This window comes from Quercus suber, unplaced genomic scaffold (assembly GCF_002906115.3).
Source record: "Quercus suber isolate HL8 unplaced genomic scaffold, Cork oak 2.0 scaffold_586, whole genome shotgun sequence".
NCBI lineage: Eukaryota > Viridiplantae > Streptophyta > Magnoliopsida > Fagales > Fagaceae > Quercus > Quercus suber.
In genome coordinates, this window is record NW_027070031.1 from 126,349 (window position 1) to 140,150 (window position 13,802).

Sequence of the window (13,802 nt, forward strand, 5' to 3'; positions counted from 1 at the left end):
AAGAAATTATTATTTTAATGAAAAATATCTACGCTCTCTCTTCTCATTCACTCTACATATGGTACAGACCCTCTCCTCATTCACTCTACGTTCTCTCTCCTCAGTAAATGAGATGGTGTAAATAAAGAAAGAATAAAAATGAATATTTAAATGAGATGGAATAAATATAGAAACTGGGATATTGGGTGTATTATAAAGTGAATTGGTATAATAGATAAAGTAACTTTTGAGGTGGTAAAATAGAACTTTTTTGGCCACCCGGATGCTAGTGCTCAAGTGAGGTGAATGCATAAATGCATGTGAAAAAAGTTGGGAGATTTTTCAGTGTCCTTAGCCACACTCTTTTCTTAAGAGTAAATCTCTAAGTGCGTAATTTCTTTTCATTTTTGTTGTTATAGAGCCTAGGTGAATACATGAGTGGGTGTGAAACAGTCGAGGATTTATTTATTTTTGTCCTTCAAGCAGGGCTCTTTTCTTAAGATTTTAGTCTCTTAGAGCATTCGCATCAGCTCTGGTATAAATGTATAAAATACACATTTTGATCACTTTTACACATTTTGAACCAAAAATCACTCCACATCAGTTCTTTCAAAATCATGTAAACCTGTGGAAATTTATCAACGAGCTACAGTACCCGTGTAAATTTACACGGGCACTGTAGCTCTTGTATTTAATTTTTTAATAATTTTTTCTCCCTCCTCCCTAACTGACTCTCATCTCCTACCTCTCTTCCCCAACCTCCAGCGCGCTAGAATCAACGGAAAATGAATCCAAACAAACCCACACACAAACAAACCCAAATGGCCAGAATCAACTGAAAATTAACCCAAACAAACCCACACACAAACACACCCACACACAAACAAACCCAAACGGACAGAGATATCGGTGCTTATCGGAACGATCTGAGTCGCCGGAGCTCGTGGGTCGGCCGGTGAAGCGTGGAGCGTGGATCGGCCGGTGAAGAAAGGATCTGGATCGCCGGAGCTTGTGGGTCTTGCTTGATCGGAGCTTGTGGATTAGACCGAGAGGGAGAGATCGGAGCTTGATCGGAGCTTGTGGATTAGACCGAGAGGGAGAGATCGGAGCTTGATCGGAGCTTGTAGATTAGACCGAGAGGGAGAGATCGGAGCTTGTGGATTAGACCGAGAGGGAGAGATCGGAGCTTGATCGGAGATTGTGGATCGGAGTGGATCGGTGCAGCCGTGGATCGGAGCTTGTGATCGGAGCTGTGGATCAAGCTTGTGATCGGAGCTAGTGTGGAGTAGATTAGACCGAGAGGGAGAGAGATGGGTATAGAGAGATCGACTGAGAGGGAGACCGAGAGGGAGAGAAATGGGTATAGAGAGAGACTGAGAGGGAGACCGAGAGAAATAGATCAGAAAAAATGGAAAGTGATAAAGAGAGAGAGATAAAAAGCGTGTATAAAAGGGTTTGGTGAGAAATAATAAAATAATTGAAAAAAGTATTATTTAAATAAAAGTGATGTTAAAATAAATGAACTGATGTGGGTATATTGTAAAAGTGAATGTGTAAAATAGAAAAAGTAGGTTTTTATGTGTAAAATAGACACAAATTTTACATGAGCTGATGTGAATGCTCTTACACCAAATAATACTGCTATAAACAGATTCAGACCATTAGGTTGTTTAAGAAGAATGAAGGAAAGGGCATTAGTAGCCACATATTTAGACTTTGTATGATGCTTGTTGTTCTGAATTCAGGCTGACGAATTCTTCCCATTTCCACCCTTTCCTCCGCTGATAATCCCCGACCCTCCTCCATATTCTCTAGAACACTAAGGTCCTCCCACAATTTTTTAATCTGAACTTCAACATGACCAAACACCTCCACATTCCATCTTTTCAAATCATTTTTAAGCAGCTTCAATTTATTGGCCAGAATAAAACTTGGTGCACCGTGAACCTGGTAGGAATCCCACCAAGATCGAACCCTATCCACAAAACCTTCATCCGTAAGCCACATATTCTCGAATCTAAATGGCATACTCCCTCTTTGAAAAGAGCCACCCTCAAGGACAATTGGGAAATGATCCGAGCACAACCTAGACATTCGTCTTTGCAAAACTGTTGGAAACTTATCCTCCCAATCTGCAGAGAACAAGAATCTATCCAGCCTAGCCTTTCAAGTCATCCATTTCTTCTCTTAATGGTTGGTTAAAGCTTTATTCTACTTACCACTGGGTGGAGACGTGCAATATCCTCACCAAAAAATCAGTAACTTTCGATCTTTGTGTGGCTTTTTTGTCAACTTATTTATTTACATGATTTCAATTTAAAAGTGAACAATATCTTCTCTGAAATTTTGACTTTGTTTACAAGGAGTCGTTTTTGAGTCATAAATGTCATCACATTAGCACCTGACATTGATGTAGAAAAATTTATAGAATCAAATACAATTCCGTTAATAAGTTTGTCTAATGTCATAGAACTGGTGCTATTTTTTTTTTTTTTTAAGTTCCTTCATGACATGTTCCCCTTTCCCTCTTCCTCTGCCCCTCTCACTTTTTCTTTTTATCTGCTCTCTTGCAGTTGCCAATAAGAGAAGCCTGCCATGTTGCTGTGCAAATGAATCATCCAAGTAAACATAGGCTTTGGAAGCATGCCCTGGCTCGGCAGCAAGCCAAAGGACAAGGATCGACACCTGTTCTGGAAATTGTATGTATGAGTCTTTAAATAGACAGTATCTTTTTTTCCAAATTTTTTTCATTTATAGAAGTTGGTTGACTTTTCTTCTTCTTTGGGATAGGGAAGAGGGATATACTTTTTCTCTTTTGAGTGATTGAAATTTAGTCACAATAAGCGTGGAGCTTATGACTTAAAGTGTGTTTTTTGTCACAGAAAAAAATATGTTTACATGTGTTTATTATATGTATCTGATTTTATTAAAATCTGTGTTATCTCCACATTTTGGCCAAATCAGGTATCATATGGTTCAGAATTGAGCAATCGTGGACCAACCTTTGATATGGATTTATCTGATTTTATGGATGGAGACCAGCCAATATCATATGAAAAAGCAAAGGAATACTTTGCTAAAGATCCATCCCAATCGTAGGTCACTTTTGTTTGATTATGTATAATTTTGTAAAATAATATGCCACTTATATGATTCTTGTTGTAGGTGGGCAGCTTTTGTTGCAGGGGGGATTCTGGTTTTAATGACAGAATTAGGTGTACGCTTTGAGGAGAGTATCAGTATGCTGGTATAAGTTTCTCCCTATCTTGTTTGGAATATTTTGATTCATTCATAGCCACTGCATACATTCTTAATACAAGCTAAAACATATATCCTCATTTTTTTATGTCCTTAAAAGTGCCCAATATGTGAGTGGATATAGGAAATTTGATATTAATATATATGTGTGTGTGTATATATATATATTCCATCTTGTCATGTTGCCCTTTCTTAGTTGTTTCCCTGCCTTAATTAAATTGACTTAGCTCATTTCTGGCTTGTGGCTTTTATTATGATACACCTTCTTTTCTGGTACCTTGCTTTGTGTAGAATTTTTTTTTTTCTTAGGCTTTAAACTTGGCTTTTGATGTTACATCCCCAAAATTTGACCATTATATATTTTAGGCGGCCAATCCACTTACTTTGCTTTATTATCTTGATAAGATTCACTTGAGTTTTTATCATGCTTTGGTATAAAGCCACTCTCTGCACGATCTTGCTTTTCTAATATATAGTTCAATATTCTCTCTACTGTGGATCACTTCTTTGTTTCTCATGATATTTTAATTATGTGGCTGCTACTAATACTTAGTTATTCCAAAAACCAATGCAGTTTCTTTTCCTTGTTTTTTTTTTTTTTTTGGTATGAAACTTTTCCTAGTTTTTTATGCTTATGAATATGTTCTTTTATATGAGGTTGACATTGTGAATTTATTAGTGTTCAATGAATTTCATGAGCTTTGAAGTTAAGTACCTATAAAGTCCATTTCTATTGTCTCAATATTATGAACATGCAGGTTTCTTCTGCTGTTCCGGAAGGCAAAGGTGTATCATCTTCTGCTTCTGTGGAGGTTGCTAGCATGGCTGCCATAGCTGCTGCTCATGGTAATTTTATTTATCTAATATTCCAAACTTTGAGAACTGTCTTTTTAGGACTCAATCTTTTGACATCTTTTTATTTACTTAAAAAAAAAAAATCTTTATATCTTGTATATGGTACATCCCTACATATGCCATAGATAATAAGAATGGGTTTAGTTGTAGTTGAGTAAAACATCAAAGACTAAATCTATTTATAAAGACAAATAAAATTGTACTCATCTGTAATTAAGATTTCTCAAAAGCCCACATCAAATAGACAACAACTAATATCTTGAGCATTCAAGTATTTGAAATTCAATTTAAAGTACCCAGAAATTTTAGGGAAATGCTTAATCAACTTAATTCTTCTTCTTTGCTATTAACAAAAAAAAAAAAAAAGAACCTTAATTTCTTCGTTTACACTTTGCAGGATTAAACATCCGTCCACGAGATCTTGCTTTGCTCTGCCAAAAGGTCTGACTCTTTAGCAGAACCTTCAGATTGATTTTCTTCCCTTAATTATAGATTATTTAATTTTTATGTAGCTTGAGCATGTTATGCTACTTCATTTGTTATTTTATTTTGTTTATTAGGTTGAGAATCACATTGTTGGAGCTCCATGTGGTGTGATGGACCAGATGACTTCAGCATGTGGTGAAGCCAACAAACTTCTTGCAATGGTGTGCCAGGTATGAATATTAGTTCTGTAGAAAGCTACTCTACTATGGTTGTTTTATGGATAAAAAATTGACGTCTAAAATTGAATCTATGCAGCCTGCTGAGATAGTTGGGCTTGTAGAAATTCCCTCCCATATCCGATTTTGGGGAATTGATTCAGGAATAAGACACAGGTAAATGGTCCTTTAATATGTTTATCTCCATTCTCCTGATTTGTGTTGGCATAGGTTTATCATGCTTGTTTTTTTAATATTTACGGATGAGTTTGCTGAGTTGAGATTGCAAATTTCCTGTCGTTCATATTGTGTTGGAACATTATGAACATTTTATTATAGGATTTACATATAATCCTATGGTTGTAATCTTCCTTTTCTTTCATATAATTCTAGATCATTCTTCTTCACCTTCCATCCTGTATCCATACATTCATTATCATGGTGATTAATTGAGCTTTCATGTAAATATTATCAAAGGAATTTAACGTCTTTATCCCTTTATCTTGGTGCAGCAGTTGCTATCCTGTATAATCATAATTTATTTACGCTCTTTCTTTCTCTTTTATTTTTTATTTTTTGAATGCAAAGTTCTAAGGGTATTTTGGTGGCAGCATTGGTGGTGCAGACTACGGATCTGTCAGAGTTGGTACTTACATGGGTCGTAAGATGATAAAGTCTACTGCATCTTCGATCTTGTCTCGGTCATTACCTAATGGTGATGGGCTAAACGTTGATGATTTGGAGGATGTTGGTGTTGAACTATTGGAAGATGAAGCTGCATTAGATTACTTATGTAACCTTTCACCTCACAGGTATTGTCCTTTAGAAAGCTTTCCTTCTTGATACTCTAATTCTTTATCAAATCTTAGTGAAGAGATTAAATGAATTATTTAATTTCTGAGGTTTAGTGGCCTGTCTCCCTCCCTATTTCTGCACATGTTTTTATTGGCACCTTCAGTTCTCCAATAATCAGGGATAATCATGGTTCTTGATTTTTAAACATCAATGACAGATATGAGGCTCTTTATGCAAAGGTGCTTCCAGAGTCCATGCTTGGTGAGACATTTTTGGAGAAATATGCTGATCACCACGATCCTGTCACAGTTATTGATCCCAAGCGTACTTATGGAGTTAGAGCACCTGCTAAACATCCTATATATGAAAATTTTCGTGTCAAGGTTAGTAATTGTTTTTAACTGTTTGTTTGATAGTTAGAGAGTTAGAGCGCCTGCTAAACATTCTACATATGAAAATTTCCGTGTCAAGGTTAGTAATTGTTTTTAACTGTTTGTTTGATAGTTAGAGAATTGAATTTGCATCATGAATGTCAATAGTGAACCCCAAGGGGTAGCATAGTTGGTTAGAGATCATGTCTCATGAAGCAGTGGTCATAAGTTTGAATCTCCCTGTTCCCCTCTCTGTGAGGCCAAAACTTATCCAAAAGGGAGAATATCAGTAGCAGATTGATATAGATGTTACTTCATGGAAAAGGAACTTTAATTCAGAGATTCATGATGTTGCCAATCCAAAAGAGGATTTAATAATTATACCTATTGTGGTATAAATCATTGTTATTTTTTTTTCCAATTATTTGAGGTTAATTGTTCTTTACTTTAACTCTGTTTGTCACATACTCACACGTGCATGCTCATGTGAAAGTTCAAAATTTTGACGTCCCCTAATCTCACTTCACTCCGTTACCACTAGTGTCAAGTGCAATGGGTAGTTCTGGTTTGGTTGCAATTGTTGATTTGATGTCTTATGATTGTAATTTGTAATTTTGACCTTCTTGCAATGGTAAAGTCAATAGTGTGGCTGTTATACATATATTTGCGAATATTCCTGATATATGTCAATCCTTTAAAACTTTTTAAAGTAAGTTTTAATTATTATTAACCCCCTTGAATTTTGCATATATTTGAGTTTGAACTTAGCAATGAAAAATATCTATATTTTTGTTAGAATTATATTAAATGATTAAATTCATCATTTCCTAAAAATTTAAACTTTTGGGAGAATCGGTACTTTATCAATTTTTTTGGGCTTTTTTAAATGTTTTTTTTACCATCATTTGTTTCTTAATATGAATCATTTATTTGAATGCTCTTGTATATCTCTGAGACTGTTAAATGGTTCAGAATGTAGCTTAGCATATATATATATATATATATAGAGAGAGAGAGAGAGAGAGAGAGAGAGAGAGAGAGAGAGAGAGATGCTACGTTTATAACATTTTTACAACAAATCACAGGTGGTTTGTTGTTATTGGTTCAAATTTAAACCTAATACTAAGATTACTTTTCTGCTCTAACAATAACAACCAGTAACAACCTGCCGCTTATTTGAATGCTCTTGTATATCTCTGAGACTGTTAAATGGTTCAGAATGTAGCTTAGCATATATATATATATATATATATATATAAGAGAGAGAGAGAGAGAGAGAGAGATGCTACGTCCACAACATTTTTACAACAAATCACAGGTGGTTAGTTGTTATTAGTTCAAATTTGAACCTAATACTAAGATTACTTTTTTGCCCCAACAATAACAATCAGTAACATCCTGCTGCTTAGGATTTGTTGAAAAAATATTGTAAAAATGTTGCGAACATATTAGTTCTCATATATATATATATATATATATATTACCTTCCTTTGTTTCTTTGAAGTTGGATTTCTCATAAATCATTTGTTAGGTTTCTAAATGCTACATCAAATTGTGATTTTTCCATTCCTTTCTATTTACCTCTTTTGTTGCTTTCCTCTTCCTTAATTGTTTTTCTAAGGTAAAAATTCATCATTGTACATAACTTTATTGGAAAATTACTGTACCCGAAGCTCATAGGAGATATTCTTACTGAGGAGCAATCTCCGCTTGAATTGTGGTTAATATATCAAATTGTTTTTTTTTTAGCTAGACAGGATGGCCACAGCTCAGTGCTCTCATTGGTGCTGATCAGCCTCATATGTGCCTAATCTAAGTAGTGATAACTTTTACTGATATTACATGTTTATGTTACTGTCAGTCCATAGATACTTATGGTTTCTTTTTTAAGTACATTTTGCGGACTTGAGAGATCATGTGCAGCGGATACCTTGTATTACTTTAACTGTTGATTATATTATTACACAAAGCCGAGTTACTTTGCTAAATTACTTTACTCACAGGCCTTTAAAGCACTTCTAACATCGGCAACTTCAGATGAGCAACTTACGGCTCTTGGTGAACTATTGTATCAGGTATATACAAATTTCTAGTTTTATTAATGGATCTGAGGAATTTTATGTGAAATAAACAAAAAAGTAACTCATTAAATGCTTAGGTAAATTTGAATCCTAGAATTGATCGTTTGGAGAGTAGCGAGTATGCTTTCAATAATTCATGAACAAAAGTTCCTAGTATAGGTAAACTCTTCTTTCAGAGGTCCAACTTTGTAATCCTTAAAAAAATTAAACTTTATATACATAAAAATAATCATGAAATTTTTATCGTACATAATGGGTTGACTACTAGAAGTGATGGCAATTTAAATTATTGAAATAGGCCAATGAGCTCTAGCTCAATTGGCACCCCCTTACAAGTGCTAGGTGGAGGGTCGGGTCATGGAGTTAATACCCATTGAGTGAGTGCATAGCTTACCTATCAAAATAATAATAATAATAATAATGCTGGAGATAGGTCCAAGGACTGATGATTTGAGCATGTGCTAGTCTCGGGTATGCAGCTGAAATAAAACATTGTTTGAATGATGCAATATTTTGGCTCCATTGTAGATTTCATTAGTTCTCTTTCTTTTGGATTACAACTCTCACTCTTTGTAATTACTTGGAAGTACGTTATGTGTGCACAGCTCTTCAATATTACTTGTAAAAAATGGTACAACAACAAATTATTTAAGTTGTAGCCCTCATATGTAGAATCTTTGACACCCTGTTTGTAAGAGGTTTTTTCTGTTATCAGTAAAATTCCTAATCATTTTTCAATCATATATAGAATCTATGTTCTGGTCTGATATATAACAATCAATACAAGGTTTGGGGGAGCAGCATATGTTCACTGATTCCATAGGCCTTGTTGTAAATTGAATTTGCCTTGGGTTGAGTTTAAACTTGAAAGTCAAGCCAACCCATTCGACCATCATGGTGACTCCCAACCTTCAAAAATTAAGAAAATCAATAGTTCTGTGAGAAGAGAAATAAATGTTATTCTGGCCACAGAGAGAGAGAGAGAGAGATGTTAGGACTTCATAAATTTTTTGGCCTGAGTTAGGGTTGGAGGGTTGATTAGCCTAACCTTGCTAACCCAATGAAACCTGAACTATGTTATATCAGGTGAGTTGTAGGATGTTGGAAGGTCCCATCCTGTCTCTGTTCTGTTCAGGACCAGATCCATATTTGCGATTTATTTATCATTATGCTTCTAACACCAGCATGTTAAACATCTTTAAAGGAGGTATTATGAGTTTGATAATTTCTTGATCTTCTTTTGTATGCATGTTTTGAATATCTTAGAAAACCTGCTGCTAATAAACTTTAGTTCAATTGGCACTTCCTTGCCTTATAAGTGCAAGGTGGAGGATAAGGTTGTGGATTCAAGATTTATCTGACACGTGTAACTAAACAATAAAAAATTAGAACTTACAAAAAAAATAAATAATAATAATAATAATCTTAGAAAACCTAGTGAAATTGTGGAGTTATGATTTTCTTATGGATTTGTTTTCTGTGTTGAAATAGAATAAAAGGAATGAAATGGTTCTTACATTTAACCTTCTTTTTCAGTGTCACTTCAGCTACAGCGTTTGTGGGCTTGGCTCGGATGGGACAGATAGGCTTGTACAGTTAGTCCAGGAAATACAGCATGGTAAATTATCTAAATCCAAAGAGGGGACAATATATGGAGCGAAAATCACTGGTGGAGGTTCCGGTGGAACTGTTTGTGTAGTTGGCAGGAACAGTCTACGAAGCAGTGAACAAATTCTTGAGGTAATTTTGTTCTTTTTTTTTTTCCTTAAAAGAGAACGTTACCCTTCAGATCACTTTAGGTGCTACCCATATACCAAGATCCTGCTTGTTGGTTGAAAAGATCTTGTTCCTAGCATGTTTCTTTTACTTTATAGCTGGCCTTGTTAATTGAGAGTGAATTATCCTTCTCTCTAACCTTTTATGGGGTTCGAGTGATAGCTCAGTGGTATTGGCACCCATTGTGGTTTAGTGTGTTTGTGGTTAAACTCTATTCCCACTATTTACATAGAAGAAAAAGAAAAAAAAAAAAACATTTTCTCTAACCTTTTATATGGCTTTTTCATGTGTTGTTCATAGCCCATTATATCGCTGATTATATGGTGAATTAGTGATTTAGTTGTCGTATATAAATGAGCCATATTGAGCTGATACAATGAGCTTTATGCTGTTTGATTTCCAGATTCAGCAGAGATACAAAAAAGCAACGGGCTATTTGCCATTTCTTTTTGAAGGCTCATCACCAGGCTCTGGAACGTTTGGATATCTGAAAATACGCCGCATCCCCAACAAGCTAAACTAATATCAGCTTTGTGGGATAAAATAATTAAAGGGAAGCGTTTCTGGTCTAGGCTAGAAACAGATCAGGTCTCTAGGCGATATTTAAGTTTTTTTGTAAGGGTTTGTTATGATTGACTCCGATCAGAACATCTGGGGAGTATGGCAATAAACACATTCCAGCATAATAATAATAATAATAATAATAAAATTATCATTTTTAATTTTTTTTTTCTCCAATTTTACTTCTGAGATGAGCTGATTGACTGTCTATGAAAAATTAGAGTGCCTTGAAGAGTTGTACAAAGTGGTACATTAGGCACCTATTGTGTCTGCATCAATGCGTTTGAATCCTGGGAAAAAAAAAATTATAAGGAAAAGAATAAAATATGTATGTGGCATTCTTTAAATGAAGGTTGTACCCGTTTTTTGATTTCTTGTTTTTGTTTTGTTTAGTATGAACGTTTGGTAAATGTTTTTTCCTCCTTATTTTCTGTTTTTAAAAATAATTTTTTTTATTTTTGAGACTTAAAAGTATGTTTGGCAAATCAAAATGAACAAAAAAAAAACTTTTCTCAAAACTTAATTTGTGAAAAAAACTAAAAACATGTGAAAAATTGTTTTTAATTTTTAATTTTTAAAAATCAATAAAAATATGCCACTGAAGAGAAAAGAAGAGAGATGAGGGAGAACTAGAGACGGAGAAGTTATAGTAGTCACGAGAGAGGGAGAGCAAAAACTAAGGGGACCGGGGTACGAGAAAGTGAAAGTATCAGGTAAGGATGGAGGGGAGAAAATGTTAAATGTTTTATCAAAATTTTAAGTATAAAACAAATTTGTTTAGGTAGATTCAGTTGACTGAAAATATTTTATTTTTAATTAAATATTTTACTGTAAAACAAACATGTAAAATAAGAAAATATTTTCTTAAAAATATTTTATATAGAAACAAAGACCATTTAGTGTATTCAGCCAAAAAGAAAAAAAGAAAAAAAAGACCGTTTAGTGTTATTTTGAAAAAAAAAGAAAAAAAAAATCCCAAAAATAAGGTACATCAAACCTATGAGCCTTTTGGTTAAATATTGCTAAATTTAAAACATATTTGCGTTATAGATACTGTTACAAGTTATTTACGGTAATGATGAGAGAGATTGAATTTTGGCAACAGTGTTGCCAAAATTCAAGAAAAAGTAGGAGAGAGAATGAGAAAAAGGAGGAGAGAGAAAAGCTTGAATTTCGGCAACAGTATTGATGTAATTCGTCTGCCCAATTTTACTCATTGACCGGATGTGTGAGTGTGGGAAGTGCAATGAGTGAGTGCCCAAAAAAAAAAAAAAAAAAGTAATTGTGGCAATGGTATTGCCGAAAATGGTAGGGAAAAAAAAAGTGAATGCCAAAATCTGGGAAATATTTAAAAAAAAAAATAATGTGCTACGTACACAATATTTTTACAATATTTTCACAATAAATCACAGGTAACTAGTTATTATTAGTTCAAATTTAAATTTAACATTGAGATTACTATTTTAATCTAACAATAACAATAAGTAACAACCTGATACTTAGAATTTGTTGTAAAAATGTTGTAAAAATTGTGTACACTTATCATTTCTTAAAAAAAAAATAAGTGTAATGGATTTGCCGAAAATGGGAAAAAAAAAATAAAAACTTTTTTTTCCCAATTGTGGCAATGGTATTGCCAAAATTTTGGGGAAAAATGTTTTCCCACAATTTCGGCAATACCATTGCCACAATTGGGAATTTTTTTTTTTTTTTTCATTTTTGGCAATGGCATTGCCGAAATTGTGGGGAAAATATTTTTTCTCCACAATTTCGGCAATACCATTGCCACAATTGGGAAAAAAAGTTTTTATTTTTTTTTCTATTTTTGGCAAATCCATTACTTTTTTTTTTTTTTAAGAAATGATAAGTGCACACAATTTTTACAACAAATTCTAAGTATCAGATTATTACTTATTGTTATTGTTAGATTAAAATAGTAATCTCAATATTAAATTTAAATTTGAACATAATAACTAGTTACCTGTGATTTATTGTGAAAATATTGTAAAAATATTGTGTACGTAGCACATTATATTTTTCTTTAAATATTTCCCAGATTTTGGCATTCACTTTTTTTTTTCCTACCATTTTCGACAATACCATTGCCACAATTACTTTTTTTTTTTGGGCACTCACTCATTGCACTTCTCACACTCACACATTCGGTTAGGTGAGTAAAATTGCGTAGACGAATTACGGCAACACTGTTGCCGAAATTCAAGCTTTTCTCTCTCCTCCATTTTTCTTATTCTCTCTCCTACTTTTTCTTGAATTTCGGCAATACTATTGCCGAAATTCAATCTCTCTCCTCATTCCCTTAACTAACTTGTAATAGTACCTATAATACAAATATGTTTTAAATTTAGCAATATTTAGCCAAAAGACTTTCAAACCCATAGAACCCAAAAATAACGGCAAGGGTTGCTACAACACGGATTTTTTTATAAAATAACTATAAAATCCAAACAATATTATTAGTTAGGCAACGTTTCAAACATATTTCCTTTCTAACAATTTGACTTCAGAGGAGTCGATTTTTGGGTTATAAAATCGAGTGAATTGGACTCAAGTTTCCTTTTTTAAACAGCAGATGAGGTGGCTAAAAGTGTCCACGTAGACCATAAATCGAGTTCACTGGAGTTGTTTTATAAGCCCAGAAAACGACTCCAGTGGAGTCGTTTTACAAGCCCAGAAAACGAGTCCACTGGAGTCGTTTTATAAGCCTAGAAAACGACTCCATTGGAGTTGTTTTCCTAAACAAAAAACTAAGTTCAAAACACTCACTCAGTCTCTGTCACTCTACTCTCACTCTCAGTCTTTCTCTCTCAGTCATCTCGCTCCATCGCCGTGGCCGTCTTTGTCACTCTCAATCCCATTCAAAAAGAAAAAACTAAGTTCAAAACACTCTCACTCAGTCTCTATCACTATACTCTCACTTTTAGTCTTTCTCACACTCTCAGTCTCAGTCTCTCTCTCAGTCATCTCGCTCCGTCGCCATCGCCGTTGCCGTCGGTGTCACTCTCAATCCCTCTCGCTCCATCGCCGTTGTTGCCTCTCACTCTCATCGCTCCGTCTCCGCCTCGATCCGTCGCTCCGATTACCTCACAAAAAGTAAGGACTCTCTTTTTTCTGGGGTTTTTGGTAATGCATGCATTGATTGTTCCTTGTTTCCTTCAATAACACCGGACCAGTTTGTTTGTGCATTTTCTTTCCTCTACGGTACGAATCCAACAATAGTTAGGTGCAATGAGTAAATTTATGAAGTTTTATCAGCCCAACAGGTTGGATATTGTTTGCTTACCTTTTAAAGGGGATCTCACTTGGGGTATTCATTAGATGCCCCAACTATTCATTGGAAACGTAGTAGCTAGTTAGTATGAATATGGAGTTATTGTAAAACTGAGATCAGGTTTTTTTTTTTTTTTTTTTTTTTTTTTTTTTTTTTTTTTTTTTTTTTTTTTTTTTTTTTTTTTTTTTTTTTTTTT

At 34.2% G+C, this 13,802-nt stretch overlaps 1 protein-coding gene across 2 annotated transcripts in view; it reads left to right on the forward strand.

Annotated features, from left to right (window-relative positions):
- Positions 1-2,544: 2,544 nt before the first annotated feature.
- Positions 2,545-13,802, forward strand: part of LOC112025100 (L-arabinokinase) — a gene marked incomplete at its 5' end in the record, with an annotated part of 46,482 nt that continues 35,224 nt past the window's right edge. Inside the window, 12 exon segments of one of the 2 annotated variants that reach the window (XM_065764829.1) lie at positions 2,545-2,678; positions 2,944-3,074; positions 3,145-3,226; positions 3,996-4,083; positions 4,490-4,533; positions 4,653-4,748; positions 4,834-4,910; positions 5,345-5,545; positions 5,746-5,911; positions 7,903-7,974; positions 9,517-9,720; positions 10,160-10,478. In XM_065764829.1, coding sequence (XP_065620901.1) covers positions 2,545-2,678; positions 2,944-3,074; positions 3,145-3,226; positions 3,996-4,083; positions 4,490-4,533; positions 4,653-4,748; positions 4,834-4,910; positions 5,345-5,545; positions 5,746-5,911; positions 7,903-7,974; positions 9,517-9,720; positions 10,160-10,279 — 1,415 coding nt within the window. 2 annotated transcript variants of the gene reach the window in all.